Consider the following 25,060-nt stretch of genomic DNA (forward strand, 5'->3'; position numbering starts at 1 on the left):
ATAATAGCTGCAAAAAAATGTGGCAAGTAGTGAAGCGGTGTTGTGCCAACCAGGTCAGCCAAACCTCATTTCCCTTTTTCTGCCCTCTTGCCTCTCTCACCTACATCAGTTGTTCTTTTATCAGGCTGAAGCCTATGGAGACAGGATTGGATCAACATTTTTTCCCATGTTTTTACCTCACCTTTAATAATAATGTAGACCATGACTAGGACTCTCGATATAGCAGCTCATGCTCTGACCAAGGTGAAATCACAACCTTGAGTTTACAATGCAGATGTAAAGAAATTCCTTTCAAAAGCTACAGGAGAAATTTTAGGTTATTGCTTGCCATCAGTCCCATGTAGGACTATGGCAAACAACCGTTATTCACATCAGCTTTGCCTTTCCCCCAGTTTAAGCCATAAGTTGCAGGGTTTTCAGGCTTGAAATTGGCTTTTCAGGATGTTGTACATGGCCAGGTCCTGTCACCATTTATATTTTAGAAGACCACATCCATTCCTTGCTGGAAGCTCTGTATTAAAGCCCTCAGTAAACTACGTATCCACTTCAGACTGACAGCCGTTCCCATTCCCAGAACTGAAACACAGTGAGATAGTGAAAGGCCTCCGACGCGATGCTCCCCGGTTCTGACACGGCGTGGGCCCCAAGGCATTGAACTGCGCCCTGCAGAGCGCACAGAGGGGATTTTTGGTTGCTCCTTTGGGCACAGCCTGCAAAATACTATCAAGTAGTTGTGATGCCGGTATCAGAGCCTCCCAGCCAGCAACGTTTAGGTATTTTTCAGTTCTCTCTTACCTACAGGAGTAGAAAGTTTGCATTGGTGACTACAGCCCACAAGCTACTTGCCGAAATCGGTGCACGCAGCATGACTGGACTACTGGAGAAGAAGCAGCTGCTTCCAGAAGAATCCCAACAAGAACAAGCAGTTGTGTGTTAGACGTTTAGAGCCAAACTGACCGCTGACTTTTTACAACTGGAGGAAAGCTCTAGAGGTTAATGCAGGTTCCATCAATCTTGCTCTGCCAACAAATTACATTTAAAAATGTGCAAGAAACCCCCCAAAACAACAAAACTTTTCTAAATGGGTTTAACTGGAACAGTAGAATAAGACAATTGCTTTCTATCTTCCCAGGTGCTTCATAGATTTCTTTCAAAAGATGCTGAAAACTCTAAAAACCAACCAGAAACTGCTGTGCTTAAGGACAAAATGGAAACTAGGTGAATATTGGGGTCTCCTAAGTTCACAGCTAGAATTGACTTTGAGTTTCAACATAGTAAAGAGAAAACCTGATACAATGACCTTGACTAGTCTTTCTTTTTAATAACTGCATTTTCATCTACCCCTTTCATAGGGGATGGAATTTAAGAAAACAGTCCTTCCTCATACGAATTAGTATTAAGTTGTGATACACATCTTGAACAACAGGCACGGGCATACTCAGTCTAAAGACAGTAACTGTAACGAAGAGAAGCCTCGTGAGGGCCTGGCCGCCTGTGCTACGTGCTTGGAGATCCCGAAAGAAAAAGCACCACAGTTGGTAGGTGACACACTGACATTCAGATAAAAAGTACTTACAGAGCTGGTGCTAAGAGACTTGCAGGTGCCCAAGAGAATTAGGAGATACCAGCTTGAAATTGGTTTCCATTCAGTCCCACACAGGATACTACATTCCACGTTATTCTTCCCAGGAGTCTCTTGCACCACAGAAACGACAGTTTTATGAAATTTCTCATTATGTCTGCTTAATTAGGCAGAGGAGTTGGTAAACTTATCCAAACATAAGCACAGTCTGACATTGATTGCAACCCCCTTCAAACCATCAACTCTCAATGAAGCCCTGCTCACACTGTGAATGCAGCAAGATGCAGAAACGCTGTTATCTGCTCCAAACCAGAACATAAATCTTCCCATTTTTCTCTTTATTATGGCTTTGCTATGATTCTCCATCACCCCTCCTGAGTCGTTTTGGAGTCAAACAGCTCCAAATGAGTGTTTGAGGCTAAAGGAGTGCTCCCCAGGTCTCCGCCAGCCAGGGGGTACAGCGCCCGCCCTCCCGCCCGAGCAGCCTGCACACAAGCCTCAGCCCAGGCTGTCTCCTGTGGCTGAAAAATGCAGAAAACTGTTTGCTACAGCAACAGAGCAGAACTCTGCTACTATAATGAGTTACATATGCAAGCCCCCAAGCCCTTACTAAAGGAACATTAATTACATGTTATGAAAAATCAGCCAGGAACCCAGACGGTGAGAAGCTGGTGTTTGCTGGCACTCTGCTCTCGTGGGTTTATCTCAGTGCAAGACTGTGAGGAAAAACATCCTCTTTCCTTCAGCCAGACTGGGATGCCTCCAGCCAGACTGCTACCTCTCAAGAGAGAGGAAACAGCCAGTGTCCCTTGCTTGACAGACCCATGGCCAAGGGAGCAGCCCAGGTGCACCAGGGCAGAAGGAAGGAGCAAGCAAGATCAGGACTACCATGGCCCTGAGCACCTGCAGGCCAGTGAGCAACAAGGAGGAGCTGGTTCAGTGACCTAGGTTGGTGACAAGACTGCCTCCAGAAGCTGGGACACAAGCCTGGTCCCTGTGTCTGTACTCAGTCCTTAGCACTGCCCAATTTACAGTCCCTCTGTACTGCGTCTGTCTCAGCCTGCTCCCAGGCACAGCTGGCCAGGGGCCATCCCAACAAAGGATTTCGATAGGAAACCCTTGGATGGTGGCGCAGTTTATGGGTAATGGGCATACCATCATGTGTCTGTAGGTCTTTGATGCATTTAATTTACAGTACATTGGCACCAGAACTGCCGTGACACATGGTGTGCAAAGGCACCAAGTTTTACGTACGTCTCATCAAATCCTGGCCTTCACTAAATCAAAGTGCTTCACTTTGCAACCTGAGTCTGACAACCCCTTCCTCTTGTCAGTGCAGTGATGCTATGTGCAGCCCCACAGCCCCCAGAGGAGGGAGCTGGTCTTGCTGTGCCACTGGTGATCACAGCAGAGATTACCAGAGCTAGCAAGTGGCTGGAGGCAGTGGGACAGCTCCACATGCCTTCAATTTAATTGGACTGAGATTAAAACAATTTATTCCAATGCATCGTCCTACTTAGAACTTCATGTGCTGCAGAGCTTAAAGTTCAGAATATGTAACTATCAAATATTGGAGAAAAAACAGGAAGGCAGAAGAGGTCTGGAACCAGCAGTTTTTTCCATAGATGAAACTGCATCCTCACTACATCAATCACATAGTAAACAAACACTGAAATATTTTACTATTTGACATCATGAGATTCCAAAAGTTTCACTGAGGTGCAGCAATTTCACTTCAGATTTACTCTCCCAGCCTCTCTCCAGATTCAGTATTTCTGCATCACTCAGAACATGTTTATGAAGGTACTCCTCCCACCCCGAAGACAGAAAATTTAATGGACTGCAAGCTGGAAATTGGTCTGTGGCAAAGCTGAGCCTCAACCACAGAAAAGAACGCATCTGCTGTGCCGTAAATATGGCAAAGAAAAAAAAAAATCAGCTTCATGTCTTCTCCCCACACGCTCTGGATTCTTAATGAACACTGTCAAAACGCAGCTACAGAAAATACTTTGCTTTACTGAGCATGTAATATGAATGACCTTAACTTTTCTGATAGCTCAGAGAGGATAACAGGGCTTCACAGGTCACTATTGAGAGGTGCCTTTCAGGATGTTTTTAGACCTGCTTGGGAATATCACCGTGCACGAACCATTTTGCCCTTCATGCTCCTTAGGAGCTACTCACTGCCAGGCTGGCTGCTACTGCTTCCAGCGCACGCCGCTCCGCTCGTTCTGAAGCGCATCACACAAACCGAGGCAAAATGAAACAGCCTCTTTTGGCCAGGAGTCACTGCGCGCCCCAGCCAGCGGGAAAAGAACTGGTTAGGAAGAAAAGGAGGAAGCTCCACTCATTTCAGGAGAGATTTGAATAGTTTATTTTGCCCAATCAGAGCCCTTCAGCATAATGACACATTCATATACACATATATGAACTTTTTTCTGAAACATTAATGTATAATACATTTTAAATTTAAAATACCAGCTGCACAGGTATTTTTATTTACAAAAATATTCCATACTTAATTTTTTAACTTTGTTATGATGACATAGTTCAGTTCAAGTACATGTAAGTAAAATAACTCTATGCAATCTAACGTAGTTGTGTTTGTAACAGGACAGTTTGCAGTTCATATGAAACTATATTTGTAGACAGATGGATTTGCAAACCCTACCTAAAAAATGCATATTCCAGTAATCACCCTCAGAAGAGCTAGTGGGGCTCAGCAAGACTTAACTGAAGAATAAGTTGCAATGAACAAAAAGAAAAAAGAAAACACACACTTACACACCAAGATATACATAAACGAGAACTGCTACACATCAAGCATGCTTACCCACAAGTGGGCAATGTTAGAAAAATTTACTGATTTTTTTTTTTTTACTTCCCCCCCATTGTGCTGGTACAATGAAACAGCATAACTAGAAAGCAGCATGTTTTCCTAAGTTCTAACCACTACAGTTAGCAGAGCTCAGGTCTAAAATAACACAGCACTGCTTATTTACAAGTCTGTTTTAAAAGGGAATATTTAAAACATGTTCCCACCCCTCTCCCTTTGCATCACCTGTTACCGAATGGTAGTGGTAATCCACATACAACTCCTTACGTGTTTTCAACTGAAACAGTTTAACTTCTAGTTATTATTTGCCTGGTAATATGTAACTTAGATACTAACAAAAAAGTAAGTGTCAAAGTAACCTACAGCTGTATGACTTGAACATTTCTATACACTTTACATGGAAAACAAAAAGGAATACTGATGGACACCTTTCATTTGATTGTTCTATGTTTCTGCCTTTTTCCTTTTTTAAAAAAAAAACAAAAAAAAACAACCCAACACCCACACCTTTAAGCCTAAACTTTATGAAGTGTAAAAGAACTCAGAAACACAGCACACTCACCTGGCTTGCAAGAGTAATAAAGCAGATGATATACAGCACATCTTTATAACATGCATAACAAGAAGAAATTGGCCCAGCTTAACTTAGCTTTTCAATGAAAACTGAAATAAAATCGGTTTAGCTGATTTGCCTACACTACATATCTTTTTTTCTGTTTTACTTCCTCCCCTCAAACATCATTAATTTCTGTCTACAAAGTATTGAAGATTTTGTGGTAGTAGCAAAGCTATCAACATCCACCCAAAAACCAGATTCAGCTAGATTTTACAGGAAATTGGCTAGCACGAAGCAAAGGTTCAACCAACAAGTTACCCTGTAACTCGGCGAGGGAGGCAAGGTGCTGCACTCCGTCCCCTCCGCACCCAGCTTCCGCTGCTGTCAGTGCCCACCTGGGGATCTGAAACCATGATGAGAGAGAGAAGGGCACCCCAGCCACAGCCTGCAAGTTTTCCAACGCCTTCGGTATACAAACCCCCCCCCCCCCGCCCAAACTGATTTACATGTAAAGAGCTGATGTATAGTCATACGTTACTCAAAGAAAATGTTTATTGAACAAACCTCACTTCAATTTTGGGGAATTTTAGAAGTCTGAGGAACAGAGCTGAAAAGTCTTTCACGTGTAATACCTAAAAAAAACTATGAAATCATAGAAAACCAGTCAGCCACAGACTGCAGCTATTGAGAAAACTTTTACATGAGGTTTTCTGAATGCACTATCTTCCCTCTCCATACTTAGGGAATTGTTTAAGAATGTTCAAAATGGGAGGTAAAAAGAAGTATGATTATTTTCTGCAAAGCAAATGGGCTATTTGTTTTCATTGATTAGTAATTTTATCATCTCGATATGAGATATGAATGTATTCATAAGCTTAAAACAACTTCTTCTATGGATAATATACATACTTTAAGTACTTTGACTTAAAAATTGAACATAATCTTTTTAAAATTAAAGATAGAAGTGTACATATAAAAATTATTTAAAACTAAAAGTATATTCTTAAGCAGTATGTATAAATATAACAGATTTTATTGTATTATCTAGTAACAAATCTGAAAGTGTTGCAGTAATTTATAAACTGAATGCTGACACAGGATAAGTGCCTTTCATTAGATTCTGTATTGTATATACTTGTATATACATATTTTGCTAAGAAAACACACATTCTAAATGATAGTCACATAATTAGCAAATATGCCCAAAAGTAATCTGTTCTATAGCCTTTATTGAATGTGTGTGTTTATATACAAATAATGAACCTGAACTGCACAAGTGTAGAAAGAAAATTAAGGAATAAAATACCATGATTGAATTAAAGTGCAGGAAAAATTCAAGTTTAAGAGTTCAGGTAAGATCAGTGCCATTAATTAAAAAAAAAAAAAAAAAAAAGGAAAGAGAAAAGGAAAACAAAAAGGCAAAAAGGAAATGAACTTGCTTCCAAAAGTCCTCCTTTGGATGTAGCTTTCCAACATCACCTGACATGCAAGTACCACCGCAGGCAAAAATCTTTGCATAAAGACAGACAAGGAACACAGCTATATATTATTATATTTTATAACTGACTGTTTGCTGAAGAACAATCACTGGAAATGCCTGTGGTGTAACACTTTCAGACTTATTTGGAATACACGCATATTTACACATATCAACATTCAAAAGTTACAATTTGGCAGGACTAAGGTGAAGAAAAGCTTCTTCAGTTTACAGTTCCTAATGAGACACACTACATATAAACAGGTAGCAGCAGTTTCTTACGCTTCCATCAAAAAAAATAAAAAAGTAATAGCTCATTTGTATTTTATAGTTTTCCAGACACTCTAAAAAAGTTTCACACTACTAAAACACTAGCGAAAAAACCAGGGGTGCTCCCCGCCAAGGATTTCAATGTACTTTGCTGTACAGAAAGTGCACCACCAATAGCAGAATAAGATGCAATGATGTGTGTATGATCGACTTCCTTCCACAGAGAAGGAAAAAGGAACGTTTTAGACTAAAATTGTACATAGCCCCTTTTATTGACCAAGAACCATTTGTGTAGTCATCTCATGAGCAATCATTTAACTACTTTTCAAATCTAGAAGCATGCTCTGAACATATGCAACAGAAAAAAACCAAACATTCAACTATGCTAAATTCTGTAATACCAAATAAGCCACTACTCCTCTTGTACTGGCAGACAGTCTCTCACTGCCTCTTATTTTTTTTTTTTTTTTTGCTTGCTGGTGGTTGTCAAATGTTTCTTGATGGGAAAGTTAAGTACACTTTTCTTTCAAGCCCATGTCATCTTCCATTGAACTGATACCACAATATGCTGAAGAGTACTTTTCCCATCCTCTCCGCAAGAGGCTGACCAGGATTCTGTTGCTGTGAAATATAGTTCATCTTCACCAGGTCAAGTAATAATCAGTCATCTCAATTTATAAATGTGAGATAAGGAAGGGGACAAATGTCAGCTACGGTGGTTTTGTTTTTTTTTAAATTGTATGGATAGTAGTTTATCTAGTTTTCTTCTACCTAGATTTTAAACAAAATGGTGCTAAATACATATTAATTAGACACTAAAAAGAGAAATTAACAAGCAGAGGCAAAAAACCGCATGGCAAGCCGAGTTAACTGGAGTTAACATTGCCTCAGCAGGTATAGGACAGAGCTATCAAGAAATCAATGCTGCTTGTTCAAATTGTCATGTTCTGATTTCAGTTCTTTGAACAGTGGACAAGGTATGGTCTGCCCTTGTACTGGCAACAGAATTCACTTGTCTTAAATGTTACTATACATAAAATCAGAAAAATCATCAATTTGTCTACAAAGCTCAAACATTTGCTTTTCATCTGAAAAAACTATTTAAGAACCATCAGTAACTTTACTATTTTTGCATCCTTTAAGTGTTTTGTAAGGTTACCTTATCTATGTACCTGCAACATCACTTTACAAATATAACCAAAGTTTTGCTCTGGGAACATTCAGAATGTGCGTTAAAAAACCCACACAAAATGTGATGCTTGGAGAAGCAAACCCAATGACTAATTTCAGATAATGTAGACTTAGCTTCTAAGTACTCCCTTTTATAAAACGAAACTAGTCAGTAACTATTTCTGCTTTGAGGAAAAAAGTCTAAGTTAATTTTTGAAAAGCAAACATTTATTTTGAGGAATCCTCTCTTTCTAAAAGAGCTCTGGTCATTCCCCCTGTTACAGCTTTAGTGCAGCAGTCATTAAGAAGTTAGCTCAGCTATCTTATTGACCTTACCCAAAGTGAACATTATTTCACCAGTTCCTGAAGTTTTACTGGACACTTACCACTGCCCGCACTGGAAACAGTGCTTTAGAGACTAAATCCAAACTTTAGGCCCAGTGCCTGTAGTGCTGGGTGCAGCTGAGATAGCTACTTGTAAGATAGCTCTACTAGGCAGGATTTACAAATTTGCTAAATAATATACTGACAATTATTAAATATTAGATGCTTGCCATTATTCATGCATCAGCACCTCCACAGAGTGTCAAATTGTTTGAGAACCTGAGTCCAAGATTATCTGATTTCATAGTAAATGACTAAAGGGGCACCTAGAACTTAAGGTTTGAGCAAAACTATCTCAGCTATTTTAATTAATGGCTGTAAAGATACATTCTGTTAAGCATTTATAAAAAAATCACAGCATTGATGGAACCCACAGCCAATTCTAAACGTAATACAAACTGAATCAATAGCTATTTTTGGCAAAAAATATTTAACTGAACAGAAGTTAAAGTATTCTCACCACAATGAAGATGTTACCACATTTCACGTAGCACGGCCATAACACAAATGAAAACTCCCAGCATGACACATTCCAGTCATATTATTCACTTGACTTTTTAATGCAAAAATTGTGTATTCTCTTATTTTGCACTTCACAGAATATGATGTGAATACAAGAATACTAGATCAGGGGTCCAAGAAAAGACTATGCACAGGTCAACTATGTATACAATTTTCAACATGAAATCTTCCAAGCTTCCAGCTTTTCCGACGAAAGAAGCAACAGCAAACTTCAGCTCTTCAACAATAATAGTAAATACAGCGAGTCCTAGAGGGTAAGTGTAAGTCAGCTACTGTCCAGCGAGACAAAACTTTATTCCAGCTCTTGGACCCCTGATTTATTGCCTCTCCTCACAGGAGGGTATAACACTGGCAGCAATTACAATAGCACAAAAACTTTTGGCATATGAAATATTAACACAGGATTGACCCTGCATTGCCCCTGCCCATCTCACACTACGTGTTCCCTTTACCCTCTTTTCCACATGTTCCAGTTACTTTCTGTTCCAACTCTCAGCTAACTAACAGCTAAGAAACACTCAAGTTTGGTTTTCTGTGTGTGTTTCTTAAATATAAAGCTCCTCAGTTAAAGCCACGACTGAGGTAAAACAGTGTGTGATTTGTGCTAGGAAACAACAGTATCCCATGGTGAATACTCCTTTAAGTTTCAATGGTCCTGCCAAAATTAATGAAAAACCAAGATTTTTTTTCATCAGGACAAAATTAAACAGATGTAATTGATGAGCATCATCAGAATTGGTACCACTTCTTGTCTTTGTACTTCAACATCATCTAAAAAACAAACAAAAATTTTCTAATTACTGTTTCTATAATGTACCAAAAAGTAAAATGATACAAACAAATTACACGCTTACAAAGCGGCATGAGAAAGAGGGACTTGAGTAAGGCTTCTCCAAACTGCAACAACATTGCTGCACTGTGAGGGTTTAACAGGATGAATTTTCTAATGGCAGTATCACTGCTGATCTAGCCTCAGATAAAAAGAAAGGCATTTTTGGGAGGATGAGGAGGTAGCACAAGAGTTTAGGGGATAGAAAGAAATCTGCATGGACATGGAAGAAAACAGCCATCCTATGTAGCGAGGAAAAAAATTAACTTGGATTCATGGGGTTTGCATACAACTGGATCTTAAGAACCACAGGAATCTCTCAAGAGCATTACTCTTCTTATCCAATTCAGTGACAAAGTCTTTAAGCAATGGGAACTGAGCCACACTTTTGGAAGTCTACATGCCACTCAGGCAGAAGGTTTGCTCTAGACCAACGTGCCATAAGACAGAACTGCTTACAGTAATTACTAGGAGCAATGATTGATAGATCAAGTGAAGTGTCCTTTACCAATGATATTGCATTCCCTTTAGATACCTCTAACATGCCTTCTCAGAAGTCAGTTACTTGCAAAACTTGCATTTATTTGCTAGAGAACCAGTTTAACGGTCTCAGTTTAACATGCAATGGACTCACCTCATGAGCATGTTTAGAGAAAGAATCAGCACTGTAAAGCATAGCTGCAGTTTTTTCTTCCAGTTCTCCTAGTTTCTGTCCTCTTTCATCTAGTGCCAACCGGGCTCGTGCTAGTTCACCAACTACACCAGATGCTGCTCCTTTGACACCTTCAATACCTCCAGGCCCTGGAATATGCTGGGCAAGACTTCTTGATGCCTTCCCAGATGCTGATTCTCCAACTGGAGGCATTTGCAAAACAGCAAAAACAATAGTAAGGTTTTCTATGGTTATTACATAAATACCAATGTAACTGCTTTATAAAGAGGTGTCATTTCTTTGCATGGATACCGAACTCCTAATCATAGGCATGACTACGAGCAGTACTCTCTAATACTCACTGTTACTAGATGTTAATATTAAATAAAATTGAGATTTTTCAAACATATTTCAGCAGTTTCCAGGCAGGTTATAAAATTACAGTCTTTTCACAGCTTGAGTGTGAAATTAAAACTCTCTCAACAGTGCTGGCATCACAATCAACAACAGAATTGTGCTGGTGAAGTGGTTTAACACTTCAATAGACCGCTTCAGAGGGAAGGTGTTGGGAATTCAGCAGACAAAACAAGAAAATTTTGAAAATACAAGCTGCGTCAGTTCTGGAGGTGCTTTGCTGCTGTAGCCAGCCACCTAGTTCAGTCTAGGCACTTAACGGACGTGTCAATCTCATGCTGAATTGTATACTCTACAAAAATTTAAGTAAATGCCAAAACATTTTTGGATACTCAAGTCAAATCAAATAATCTTTAGCTTTTTAAAAAAATTGAATTATGGTTTAAATTTTTTTTTTATCTCTAGGAAGAATAATATTGACTCATTTAACAAGTTTTGTTGTAGTATTTCACAATTTTCTGATTTGATTTTATGCTTCTAGGAAGAACAATTTAGATTTCAACTAACACTATAAACATTGTTAGACTTGGGAATTTACAGAAAGAAATCATTTCACTTATTACAGGTTCTACTATGACCCTCATGTTAAATATGACAATTCAAAAGACATCTGAAAATTTCTTGAAAATAGTCATTGAACTCATTTTCAGGCTACAATTCATTAGGCTTTTTTCCCCCCAAATCAATACTATGTTCCTCTTGAAGATCTGAGTCAAAACAGGTCTCTCTGTCAGAAGTCAAAATCTGAGACTGAGTTATACAAAATTTGTAATCTCCTTAAAAATAGGTCAGAAGAGTCAGGGCAAAATGGTGGAAACTTGAAATGATATAAACAGCCTTTAAAGTTACAGGTGTGTTTTTCTGTTGCCATGAAGAGGCAGTTTTCCCCTGTCCCAGTGATACTAATTAAACATATATCTTTTGTGCACACAAATTTCTCTAATAGAATACTTGACCAACCTTTCAAACTATTACACATATATAAATACAAATGGAATTTTTAATGCAGAAAGTGACCTCTAAACATTTGATATTTGTTCAAAGTGTACAGGCAATAAGTAGTAAAGACTACTTTATTATTAGATAGATCAAAAGAACCCATAAAAGAAAGAAAGGATTGCCAGGGAGCCTTGTCCATTTTAACAGCTATGTTTCATGTTAAAAAGGAAACATTTCTTCTTATAAGTAAACTTGCATAATATAGTGTTTCATCTAGCAAATATCTGAATAAGTGGAAGTTATTTTCCTTAAATATATTAAAATTCTGCACGCAACCACAGCAAAAAAACTGATCAAAAAACAATGAGGAAAAAGATAATGCAGTAAAACCTGCCAAATCTGAATTTTACTGTCCTATAAAAGAGAGGACTGAACTGAACTATCATACAGTTCTGTCCTTGCTCTCATTCTTAAGGCACGTCTGCACAAGTCAAATGAGGAAAAAGAATCCAGCAAATGAACTGAAGTAGAATGGAATTTTAATTTTCTCACTGTCCAGAATAATGTTCTTTGGAACCAGCCCCTTTTGGCTTAATTGCATTAAGAAAATAAGTCAGTACTATACACTTCCTAAAGATGAATAAAAATAAGATCAGTTGTCCCATTTCTTGTTTTATAATATACTCCTGAATAAATGAAGTAAAGAAGCCTGTGAGAAAACAGTACCAAGCTTTTCTGATCTTGTTGGTAAGGCATACAACACGAAAGCTATGAAAATATAGTTGTCATTCCATTTTTTACTTTCTTCTTTGCAAACGAGATGTTCTATTAACACAGGTAATACATTTCTCAAGGACACTGGCTTCCTTAAGTAGAAATACCAGAAAGATAACTAATACTAAAAACTTACAGAGTTCTTCTCTGTCAAGTGACTGTGCCCCACCTCCAAACAGGCCTTTAAAGAAGCCCCTGTTCGGTGCTTCTGGTGTTTCTACAGGAGTGAAGAGCTCACCCAACATTTCCTTTGCAATAAAGACGACACACAACAAGGCATATGTTATTTCACAGACAAATTAATGGCATATTCTTTCACTTTAAGGATTTATTTTGTGGATTTTAATTTCAAAATGAATATGCTTTAATAGGCATCTGCCTTTGTAAGGTGACTTAGGAAATAAAAAATAAAGACATAACAGGAAATCTGTCCAAACCATCTGTTCTTATAGTTGGAAGCTGCTACTGAATTTCATCAGCTATAAAAGAAATGGTTTCGAGTAAAGCTGTATTTGCCCCCCCCCAACAATTTGCACGACACTCCTGATTTTATTCTCTTAAAACTGTACCTACAAATGCTCATATCCATGCATGGTATGAAAGTAGAGCTGACAGCCTGCATCTCTGCTATTTCAGCATTCTATACAGCTTCCAAGCTAAAGCATGGTTGAGAATCTTTTCAAGATGTTAACACCCCTGAATCATAATGGCTTCCTTCAAGTATCCTGAGTTAGCATTCCCCACTTGTGTCATCATGTACCTCCACCAGCATCAACTGAACAAGGGAGTTTTGTTAACTGCACATGTTAAACAAGGAAATTTCCCACTGATCAAAAAGGAAATTAAGTAACAAACTGTTTCAAATGATGGTTTCAAGAGGATGTATGAAACAGTAAAATTTAAGAGTAGGGGAAGTGATTCATCCTGAATTAGAATCTACAGTGAGAAAAATCAAAGCACGGAAGCTGAAGTGCTCAGCTTTACGACAAGCTTAATTACTGTAAGCATTGTGAACCTAGAACTGTGAACCTCAGAATATATTTATGTCAGAAAACAGACATTATTTTTAATTCATTACCTGAAGATTTTCACATGTTTCTTGACTGTAGGTGAGCCTCTGTATTTCAGTTGGTGAGACAAGATAGAGTGCTTGTCCATTATTGGTAAAGCAGAACGTTCTGGCTATCCGCATATTGGTGAGTGGCAGGTAATACACATCCAACAATGGCCTTAAACTTGGCAAACTTAAGAAAAAAGAATTAAAAGAACCCATTAAATATAGCAGGATTGTCTATTATTTATCACATGGCTCATTTTTAAGTTACAATATTTTTCTCTTCATCTGCATATGTACCACATAAACAGGGTATCATTTAATGCAATTAGAAAAATCTCAAAACATAAATATTTTCAAGGTAGCACCTCAAAAGTGAAATTTAAACATCTGCATCACAGATGCATTTAAAAGCATCATTTAAATGATACTCTGAGCATGTAAATCACAGACTCACTTAAAGCATTATTCAGTAATTACTAATGAAGTATTTTGATAAGTATCTGCCAAAAGTTTACAATTAAACATCCTGCCTCTTCTCTCACGTGAAGAATTTCTCCTTGACTAAAAATACAAGTCTAAAAGATCTCACCTCAAGAACACTTGGAAATATGCAGGGGTGTGCTTTCAAAGGAAAACAGAATTCAGAAGCCTCAAACAACAATCTTATGAATTACATCCTTTTTTTGCCTGACTGCATATTTAAAGGAAGTCCTCAGAGTAAAGTTCACTTACCTTGTATTTTCTGATTGTGCACATGTAACTGCAGTACTTACTGCATCAAACTACTGAAGAACAGATGCAACACACTCGGGCTGTAACAATGCTCTTGCTACCAAACATTTCTCTCCCTCAAAGTAATAATAAATGCAAGTAAGAAGTGACTGAACACCTGATGTCTTGATAAAGAGAACCCAAAATAAACCGCTGTCTCAAAAACATCCCCTGTGAAATTTTTGTAAAAACATGATTTAGACGAGATGTTAGCTGCAAACATACCAACAATACATTAAGCAGCCTCTGCTGCAGATACCATCTGCATGAGACTATTATTTCTAGAAACTAAAAGAGCAGTAAAGGGGCAAAGTGAAGCTGAAAGCAATGAAGAAAGATGTAGTAACCGCAACAGTAAGCATTGGGATTTTTTTGTATAACACAGATTTCTAAATGTTAAGCTTGCATTTTACAGATTGTGGATTATCTCTTAGCAGGAGACTTCATCTATGGCAAACAAAAGGAAGAACAGGTAACATGAATTTGGAGGCAAGTTCTAGAGGTAAGAAATAAAAACCCAATATTCTTTTGTAAGCACATCACCCAGAAGTGACACATCTGCTGTGCACCTATCTAAAATAAAAATATTCTTAAGAGTGAGTAACAGGGAAGTGCTTTGCGTCAGACTGATGGAAGCATAAGATGTCCTTACAGCTTCAAGACAAAACACAGAAACATTAGATCAGATAGGACAAGCATGACATCCATGATAGCATTTTCAGAGTATCAAATCTATAATGGAATTGTAAGTCCTATCTAGCCCTACATCAGTATGTAAGTATCTTGAGTATGATATAATGCTCTGACAATGTTACACAGACAGCACATTAAGTCCACTTCCTAGCAGCAATTCATGCTTATGAAATGGAGTTAATTCTTGGGAGTTCAACTTCCCTAGACAATGTAACAAGTCAATATTTATAATTTAGCACCTACCTATGCAAAGTTCTTTAGAAAACTTTAGAAAATGAATCCTGAGGAAAACATAATTTACTGGAATATATATTACCTGAACATTATTAAGTTCAGTTTTAATTAGGGGAAAAAAAGACTGCTTGCCCTGCAAGGTGAGCAGCATTTTCTAGAGATGTTTAGAATATATGTTGGGATACAGATTAATAAAGTTAACAGACTTCACAATCAAAACTTGTTTTGTAATTGTAGTATGCATCAGATAAGCTTTAGTTTTATTCCTAACAACTTCCTGAAGAAGTATCTTTTTAGAGATTTTCCCCAAGCTGAGAGCTTGTTTTTGCAACCTTAAAAATAATCTTTTAGGAATTTTACTGGCACAATTTTATAATGCCATATTCCACATTCATCTCACCTTTAAGCCAGGACTAAAATGTAGGTTTAAGGGTATAGATATATACACACTGCTGTTCCGAATAAAATAACATTTGGCAATATTCAAGAAGGATATATTAAAAATTACATACGTGACACGTAAGTATTCAAACATTACTTTTACACATTTAAATCCCTTACTTTAGATGACTTATTTCTATACTACAACTGCTAGCAATTAATCTTGTCTTTATAGCTTGAGTTTAAGGCCTTTAAGACATGAGCAAGCCACTCAACAAAAAAGGTAAGCTCAGGGTAGCTTGAGCTAAACTGGTAAACTTTTTCATGTGTTAAAGGCATAACTAGTAGGAATGCACAATCAAAATTATACAGGCCCAGGTGTTAGAAGTTCATCGACACGGAGCGAATGCAGATTTTTTTCAATTCATATTCCTTACAGAAAAGGAAAATTTTATCTAGAAGACTATTTGTTCTTTTTATATTTAAGTTACTTTCATACAGGTCTTACCTAAAAGTCATAATATGTCCATTGGCACAGAAACAGGCAAGGCAGACACTGTTACTCAATGACACTATATCTCCACGAAGAACAAAAGAAGTCTCTGTTATGTTTTGCTTATAAATACAGTTCTGAGACGGCAGTGAGATAACTTTTGCTTGCTTTTCCGAACATATCACTGCATATTGGTTTTCACTGATTTCCTGAGAGGAAGAGGGAGACACTGAGACAGGTCGTCGCTTTTTTGATTTATCTTTTTCATCTTTATCTTCAGGAACATTGTGTTCTCTCCAGGGTTCATGTGCTGGTGGGACCAAAGATCCCGTGGTATCCAGAAAAGCCATTCTCAAGATTGCCCCTTTTAGCCTCAGGATGGTTCCTAGGAAAAAGAAGTTGAGCACATTTCTAAAGCAGTTCTCCTAAATTGTTGTTCAAGCTACGTACATATTCAAGGAAGTGTTAAACCACTTTTCAAGGGTTAAGTGTACGCATACTCTTCTGTTAACTTCAACGGAAATGTATACATTTATAGGAGAGCCAAGCTGGAATGCACGTTCGTATTCATGTTCAATGTCACAAATGCAACTAATTTCATTTTCTCCTGAGGAGTACACAGTATGCTTAATATCAACAATACATGTTATTAGTGAAAGGTGAGCACCTACTTTTTCTTTAGACAGGTTCAGAAACAAGCAACATGTAAGGTTTTTTCCCCCGCTGCAGTTCACACTGGAATCCACTTCTTTCTAGCATAAACTGAAAGAGGAAAAGTTTTCCCTCCCCACTGTTTAAATCACTATCTCTGTAGGCCAGATCTGAAGCTAATACATTTCTTATTTTACTTATATTAATTCACACGTGAGTAAAAACATGAACATTTGCTAAGTACGCAAAAATCATACACATGGCCCTATTTAAGGTTTGTGCTGCAGATCCAGTGATTAAAGATACTGTCAAGTCTGCAGCGTTGCCTTTACAATCAAATATTACCAAATCTGAATACTGCTGCCAATGCCATACCTGATAAGCACAAAACAAATACGGTCTAGAGGTCACACTATTCCTAATCATTATTTCAATCAAACAGCATTGCAATTTCCGTGTCCTGATACCATCTACATGAGCAAAGTGGAGCAGTTCAGCATGTTCTACATGGGACAGTAGTAGCAGGACAACTAACTCTATGCTTAACAGCACATTCAGCAAACCATTAATACATAATTATAGCAAAATCAGTTGCTGTGTATCAGGAAAACAAGATACAAGACCTCTCACTGCAATGTAAAGGAATATTTTATCACTAATATTTAAAGCTAGTTGTTCAATATACAACCCTTAGTTTGTATTCCCTTTTCATGATGCAAGAAAACTGAAAGTTTTCTACCTCATGATAAAAAAAAAAAAAAAGACCATTTGAAATAAAATCATTGAATTGTTTTGGTTGGAAAAGACCACTGAGTCCAACCATTAACCTAGCACTGCCAAGTCCATCACTAAACCATGCCCCTAAGCACCACATCTACATTCTTTTCAAATACCTCCAGGGATGGTGACTCAACCACTTCCCTGGGCAGCCTGTTCCAGTGCTTGACACCCTTTCAGTGAAGAAATTTTTCCTAATATCCAATCTAAGCATACTCATATCTTCTATTATTTCTGTTTAACATTTGCTATGTACTACATTAAGGTTATAAAACACGCATTTCTCAGCAAGTATACATTAAAAACATATTTTTATATTATAGGAGATCATATTTTCAATTTTGCAGTTTTAAAACTCTGGTAATGAACTACCCAATCTAGATGGTTAATCTTAGCAGTTAAATCAATGAAGTATATAAAGCTTCAATTAATCCATAATTGAGAAAAACATTTTCTTTAAAAAAATAATGACAACAATACTTTATTAAAGTATAAGTTAGCCTGTCTGCTTTGTACGTACCACTAGGAGAAACAATTACTGGCTGAAGAAGTCTTTGTTCTCCTCCTGGGGGTAAGTTTAGTACAATGACAAGCACCGTACCCAGCGTTGTCCCAACCCACAGGCATGGGGAAGGTGATGTATCAGCCTTTCTTGTGAAAGTCTCACAAAAATGAAGAGCTGAAATTGCCTCGCGTGACTCTTTATCAATGCTAGTTACACTAGAACTCCGGGATCGACTGAAAGAGTTGTCCTTGACATCTGAAAGTAAATCAATATTAATTAAAGAATGGCAAAATGGAGGCATTAAAAGAATTCAGATTTTGTTTTTTGTTCTTTAGCATAAAGTACATACTAACTACCATTCTATTAACTCCTGTATTCTTCCTTAGTCATATTTCCTTTTGGCCCAGTTTTCAACACTGTATCCTGAACAAAGAACTGCATGTTTTTTTGCAGAGGTTGCCATTAGGTAATAGTCCTGAATAATTGTTATGCATATTTTTTTTCCTTGGGACAGAGAATGACAGTCAAACAGGACTCCTCCTTTAAAAAAAAACAGAATTACAAACCTCTCTGCCAATTAATTCATTGATCAGATTAAAAAATATTGTCTTCCATGGAACACTTTAATCTTACGAAGATGCAACTATTTTAGTTTAAGAACTGCAGTGACATCCAGACAGCATGATAACATGTAACCTGTAATGACTCACAATAATATTGTTCCACTTTAGGAAAGTGTATGGAGGACGACTAACAGGCTACTTACACACACCCAAACTTTTAGATGTCAAATGCTAGTAAATGCCACCAGGCCCTGGTATGCAAAGCTGAAGATTTCTGTTTTGAGTACTGTACAAAATGGCCCTAAAACTTTTCAGGACATCTTGCTCATTGCTCAGCAAATACAGTTCTTGGAACAGAGAGTGAATTCTAATATTAACAAAAGCCTCAAAGCAGTAAATGTGCTGCTCCATTCTAGCTGTGCGCTGTCTGTGCAAGTGGTGACAACACACCAGCATGTCTGAATTTATCTGTGCGTTCACAAATTAATGCTTTACTTAACTCATTATTCCAAAATTTTAGCACAAGAAAACCCTTACTAGGAAAAGCTTGATGCAATTTATATCATGACTTTGAAAAAATTAAGTTGTTTCAGATCTCTGGGTAAGGTATAGATGCAGTGGGCATCTTTAAAGCAAGATTAAGAGCTGAAGAACAACATTTAACCATGTACTTTCTGGAAGTATCACTACGCTAATTTCATTAAATTATTGCAAAACTTTCGACAAAGAACATCTAACATGCATTTGAAAAGCATACAAGCTAGATTTCAACTGACTAAATACAGACATCTACTCAACAGAAACCAAGTCTTCTCAGGAGATACTTGTCTTATTCCAAGAAGGATAGAAAAATTATTGTTCTGTCAAATTTTAGCTAAATCAAGTGTAAAACATGGATTATAAAAAGAAACTAAGGTCAACCACTCAGATGTTGACATCTTAAGTTCTCACTTTAAAAAAAATCAAATTCAGAATAAAACAATGAAAACCATTATTTGTTTTTATAATTCTTCTAATGACCACAACCTCTTAAATACTTGTTTGTTCAGGCTTGAATATTTACTGACAATGTTTTTTCAACTCTAAAATGGATTAATCAGTCTGAATGTAATCACATGTTAACTGCAACAGATTAAATGCGCATTTGTTGAGTTGCATCTGGTTGAGTATTTGAAGAGCATGTGTACAAATTCCGGAAAGATTGGAACAGACAGGAAAAACCTCAAAAAAATTAACTTGCCAGACAATACAGGCATTGTGGAGAGTAGACATTCATTCAGGAAAGAGAACTAGAGGTAAAGAGTTTAACTGCATTAGTGTATATTATTTATCCTGAAGTCAAGGAAGAATCCATGGTTTGTTAACAGATTAGTTTCAGACGAAGAGGAAGGAACAATGTGATGACCCACTACACACCACTTCATCTGAAGAATGGAAAGATGAGGCACTCTCGAGACACTAAACCAAAGGATTTGACCTAGTGGCCATGGTACCTTAATCATCTGGATTACAACATTGAAAAGCAACGGTATAATGCAGACTAGAGTATGTTCAAGATAATTTCTGTTTTAGAAAGTGGAGGATAAACACAGAAGCACATACTTTAGATTTTGTTTTGGTATTTAGGGAGGAAAAGGGGTAGGTTAAAGATCTAGACAGAAAAGTAATTTGAAAGAATGAGATCATGGAAATGATAAGGATAGTGAAAGGCATTTCAGCTGACAATCTGAAGAATATGCAAAAGGTATCCCACTAGGAGAAATGATAGAAGTAAAATAAAAAAAGATCATAATGGCCTAAGGAAGTTATTTACAGACCTGAAAACCTAGAAGAATTTTACACAGAACAAAATGAGCCATCTAAGTGCAGAGATCTACACACATGCAAAGTCAAGTAAACCAGTCAAAGGCTATTACAATTTGGAAGGTACAAACTATTTTATGAGTATACCAGAAGATGACAAAATTCCATTATTTCAGTAGAGAGAACAGCAAATATTAAGTGATGTAGATAACACAAACTCTTTCAGGATCGGAAAATACCAAAAGAATTTCAGCATTCTCTTTTCTCCAGTCCTCATAAAAAAAAGAAAACTTCTGTGTACTAAAACAGTAGAATTAGAATGAATTGGATAATAATTAAATACAAATGTAGTCCAGTCTGTAAAGTATGATAAAATTTACCCTAAAATGAAGTTATCCCTAACCCATCAGTAAACTAATAAGGAAAAACAGACACACATTGAAAAAAGAAATCAATTTTTTCTGCTCTTTCATGCCAACAAGGCCACGGTTAAATCCCTCTAGTTCTGGGCACAAAAGTTTTAGAAAGATGAGGAAAAATTCCAAGTCCAGGGGAGATTAACAGAAACCATCCTAGTTTTAGACAACATAACCTAAAAAAGGAGAAGAAACTGAGTTTTGTAAAAAAAAAAAATCTGCAAAAATGAAGATTAGAGATATGATGACAGCATTCAGCAGCATAAAAGATGGCTAACAAAAAGATAGGGAGCATTTATCCCTGTTCATTGTGAAAAGGACAAGATAAAGTTAATATGGAAGCAAGGAAGATTGATTAAATAACAGGAAATTTGTCTAACTGACTATAAAACATTGAAACTTTCTGTCTGGGATTTTTCTAAGAACTTATTTATTGGAGGCTCATGAAGAGATGAGAGGTTAAATTGTCAGACATCTGGATCCTTGCCATAGCAATGGATTAAAGGATCTCTGAGGGTTCCTTCTAACTTCACATTTCTCTGAGAAGAGCAAGCTGTAGTTGTAAATTGTAAATCAGGGTGGTCCAGCTCAGTTTCAGGATATCCCAGTGCTGTGGACTCTTTCCTTGCTGATAGCTGCAGTTGTCAAATACACAGTTCTGCACCTGCCAGGCTGATGTTGGTCTGTCTTCTGCTGGGGTTGTGGTAGCAATGCTGCTGCAGGAAGGGGAGCAAGCTGTGGCAGGCAGAAGGCAGCTTTCACATTCAGGCTGCATCTACTGCTGTAGGTCTACTGCTGTGCCCCATCATCTTTAGATAAGAAGGCAGGAGGGCTGGAACTGATCTACAAGCTGGCAGCCAAAGTACTAAAAAAACAATAAACCTACTCATTTGTATGCTGCTTTAGTTATGCAATTAATGACCTTTAGTACTACAGACTTCACAACTGAACTGCTTCTTATATAAAAAGGTACTGTGCTTTTTCAAGAAAAATTAAATTCTCAGACTGGTCATCCATCCAAACAGCTGTATATTATTTTCATTTAGAGAGAGTGGTCACAAGACAATTAACATTTGTAAAACTATGTCCAACTATTTGTTGAGTGGCCCTCAACATATCCTGTTATTCTTAAGATACATTTTAAATTGAAAAATGAAGTATCAGATGCTTCTAAACAGGCAATTTTCCTTACATTATCTGCTTATTCACACTTTGGCTATCACAGAACTACTGATGAAGTGAGTGACAGATGCCTAAAAACCTATGATGAACATGCGATAAGCCATGTACAAGATTTGCAGGCTTACCTTATGATGACAGCAATGATATTTTGTGCCTGAGAGCCCCCCCAAAGAATGGAATTAAAATTTTAGTTCTACACTTCAGATAAATGCAACGAAGTCATGATAGTTTACATAACTTAGGACCCTTACTTTAATGTACTCGCATTCTGTAAAACAGTTTTAGTAAAAATAAAATCAACTAGGTAAACTTACCTAAATCAGGCTTTAACTCAGTTGGCAAACTTAGCTTCCTGGACATCTTTGCTGAAAAGTGAAGTATATCCTTTTTTTAAAAAGCATAAACATGATTCTGCTGGCCTTTATTGCCTCTTTCCCAGCATTTAATATATCATTGCTTATTACATTGATTGCAGTACTTAACAGGATTTCTACTAAAGCAGAGCCTCACTCCCACAAGGGAAGGGTGCAAAACGAAACATGGAAGATACCAAAATCCCCAAATTCAGCATTTTATGACTTTTTCCAAGCTTCATTTCTTCTCAGGCTTCAGGCAGAACTTGATGGATTGGATGAATTTTGCTTTGGCTCAACCTCCAGTTTTATCTCCTCAGGTGAGAAGACAGAATACAGACTCTTGGCTATTGCAAGAACGTGCACTGAAGTTTACATAAAGTTAACATCCCAGCCCCTCTTCTTCTGCCCTAATTCCTGATCAAACCAGAGATATTTAAAATAGAGACAAGATGAACTTTTCATTATGCTAAAACATCAATGCACATGTAAAAATCTAGTAATGTGAGATGCAATCCACAACCTTAGAAGAATGAAGATGTTATAGAAAATAATTATAAAATCAGCAGTATACAAACATTTGTAACTGTCCAACAAAAGACAGTATAATTTTGATATTATTGCTAAAGTAAAAAATAGCCCTTGAACTCATCCTTGACTTGGAAAATTCTCTTTACAGGAATGGAAATCTTGTGGCCCATTTAAAATACAGTACAATACTAACAAATGCTGCTATAATAAAAGTCACTAGTAAACTAGTAGCCATACATCCCTCTTCCATCTTTCTTTCAAGAATTGCTGGAGAAGGAAGAATTTTGATGTAGCTTAACAACCAGACCAGGGTAGACCATTTCCCAGCCACATGCTCGAATTTTGATATATCATTTAATTCTTCACTATCTTGTAAGGGTAATACTTCTCTACCTAAAGTGGGCGTTGAGAATACCCTCATAATTCTATGAGTACCTTGTAATGGATACCAGTCATAAAGCAGCCTGAATCTTGTTGCTTCTCAGCTAAAAATTAAGTGAACTCATTCTAATTATTGTTTTAACAGCAATTATCCTGTTTTCTACAAATCCAAAAGACCAATATATGATTTAAAGTTACTTCCGCTCCTTCACAAAGTGAAATACTTCTTTGTATGATCAATTATGCTCATCAATATTGCAAATGCTAGTTATCCGAATAGTTGAACAGTTTTATTCCTGTCATACATTATAAAAATTTGAGAATAAGACTCCAGAAATAATCTTCTCATTTCCTTCATGTGTCAATTTTAGAAAGTATGTCCTATTTAAATTAAATTGAAATTACTTACTCTCAGACTGACATGCTAGTCACTAACTTATTTTAGTGTAGGCTGAAATCAAAAAGGACAGCCTGACTACATGTTTTCTACCCTCATCCATGCATTGGCACTGGCATCCGCCTTGCTTAACGGTGAGGCCAAAACTCACAAAGCCAACTCCTGTTTCAGATCAGAACTCAGCTATACAAACAGAAAGCCATGGTACAATACAGCACTAATGTGCAGGAGCACATCTTTTTGCTGTCAACTTGAACTTCCATCAGCTTGAAAAGAGATCATGAAACCTTGTCTGGAATTGTGAATTAAAAAAATTGGTGTTCCTTATCATAAAACTTGTTTTCTGTGTTAAACATGTAAACCATAAAAGCTGAGATACTGAACAAAAGCTTAAGTATGCACACAGAAAATAATCTGAGCTATTTTTGGCTTTTCACAGCTTTGACCATGTGTGAATACGAGCAATGATTTGTTAACTTAGTCACTCTGAAGACCAGAGCAGTCACTTTTGGCTTTTCAAGTAGAAAAGTTTAACACACAATTTTAATGAGTGAGAAAATTGAAAAAAATAAGATACTAGGTAACAGGTAATATAGCAGGTAATAACAAGTACAGGTAAGCATGTTGGATTCTAAGAGTCAATTCACTATTTTAGCTTTTTGTTCCTTAGCGAAAGTCCAGCTGCGTGAATTAGGTTGATAGAGGTAAAACAAATTTGTCAAGACATCACTTTCTACAGTGAACTATACCTCATTAATAGGATAAGAGGATACATGAACTGTTAAAAAGGTAGTAATAGTGAATTAATGTGCTATGCAAAAAATACATTTTAAAACATACATTAATGTGTCAAAAACATTGATAATTCAAATGTAAATAGGAAACAAGAACCTATTTAAAGAGCAGTAGTGCCATCTTGTGTTTACAGAAAAAAGTGCCTAACGATGCAATAAGAAAACAGGAATATTTCACCAGCTAAGCAGTTTTTAACTAATAGGACTTAGTGATCATCTCTGGCTTACGGTTTACAATATTTTCGGAAAATTCAGTTTTTGCTGTTTCTCAGATGAAAACCAGCAATATGCTAGCAGGTTCTACAACACAAAGAGATACATCAGAGAAATGGAAACGACAGGATGGAGATCTACAGAGCGAGCGCTCAACGTCAGGCTTTTTACTCCAGTGGTACGAAAGGGCAAAGGTGATGGTGACTGCTCCTGCTGGGTGTGACTGACCTTGAGAAGTAGCTGTCACATCAGAGTTTAATATCTCTCTTGGTAGTGGGGTGATTGCTGCAGCACTTACAGCCAACATTACCCTTCTGCAGCTGGTGTGAGGCATGGAGACAGACCCAAGAGCTGTTTTGCCTCTCCTGGCACACTGCTGCTCAAGGCAACAATGACTATTTCACCTGTGTTTAGACCTATATTTAATACTCCTTTAAATTAGAAAACCTAGTCGTACACA

The 25,060-nt window shown here is 37.2% G+C and overlaps 1 protein-coding gene across 8 annotated transcripts in view; it reads right to left on the reverse strand.

Moving 5' to 3' along the window:
- Positions 1 to 4,900: 4,900 nt before the first annotated feature.
- The window catches only part of STXBP5 (syntaxin binding protein 5), a 112,304-nt gene continuing 92,144 nt past the window's right edge, over positions 4,901 to 25,060 (reverse strand). For 6 of the 8 annotated variants that reach the window (XM_075748456.1, XM_075748454.1, XM_075748451.1 and 3 more), the window contains 7 exons: positions 22,246 to 22,296; positions 17,983 to 18,222; positions 16,050 to 16,419; positions 13,484 to 13,649; positions 12,542 to 12,653; positions 10,261 to 10,481; positions 4,901 to 9,568 (listed from right to left, as the gene is read on the reverse strand). In XM_075748456.1, the coding sequence (XP_075604571.1) occupies positions 9,527 to 9,568; positions 10,261 to 10,481; positions 12,542 to 12,653; positions 13,484 to 13,649; positions 16,050 to 16,419; positions 17,983 to 18,222; positions 22,246 to 22,296 (1,202 nt within the window). In that variant the 3' untranslated portion in view covers positions 4,901 to 9,526. The remainder of the gene's footprint in view (positions 9,569 to 10,260; positions 10,482 to 12,541; positions 12,654 to 13,483; positions 13,650 to 16,049; positions 16,420 to 17,982; positions 18,223 to 22,245; positions 22,297 to 25,060) is intronic. The other 2 variants (XM_075748458.1, XM_075748457.1) reach the window with 1 other exon arrangement.

This window comes from Balearica regulorum, chromosome 3 (assembly GCF_011004875.1).
Source record: "Balearica regulorum gibbericeps isolate bBalReg1 chromosome 3, bBalReg1.pri, whole genome shotgun sequence".
Classification (NCBI taxonomy): Eukaryota; Metazoa; Chordata; class Aves; order Gruiformes; family Gruidae; genus Balearica; species Balearica regulorum.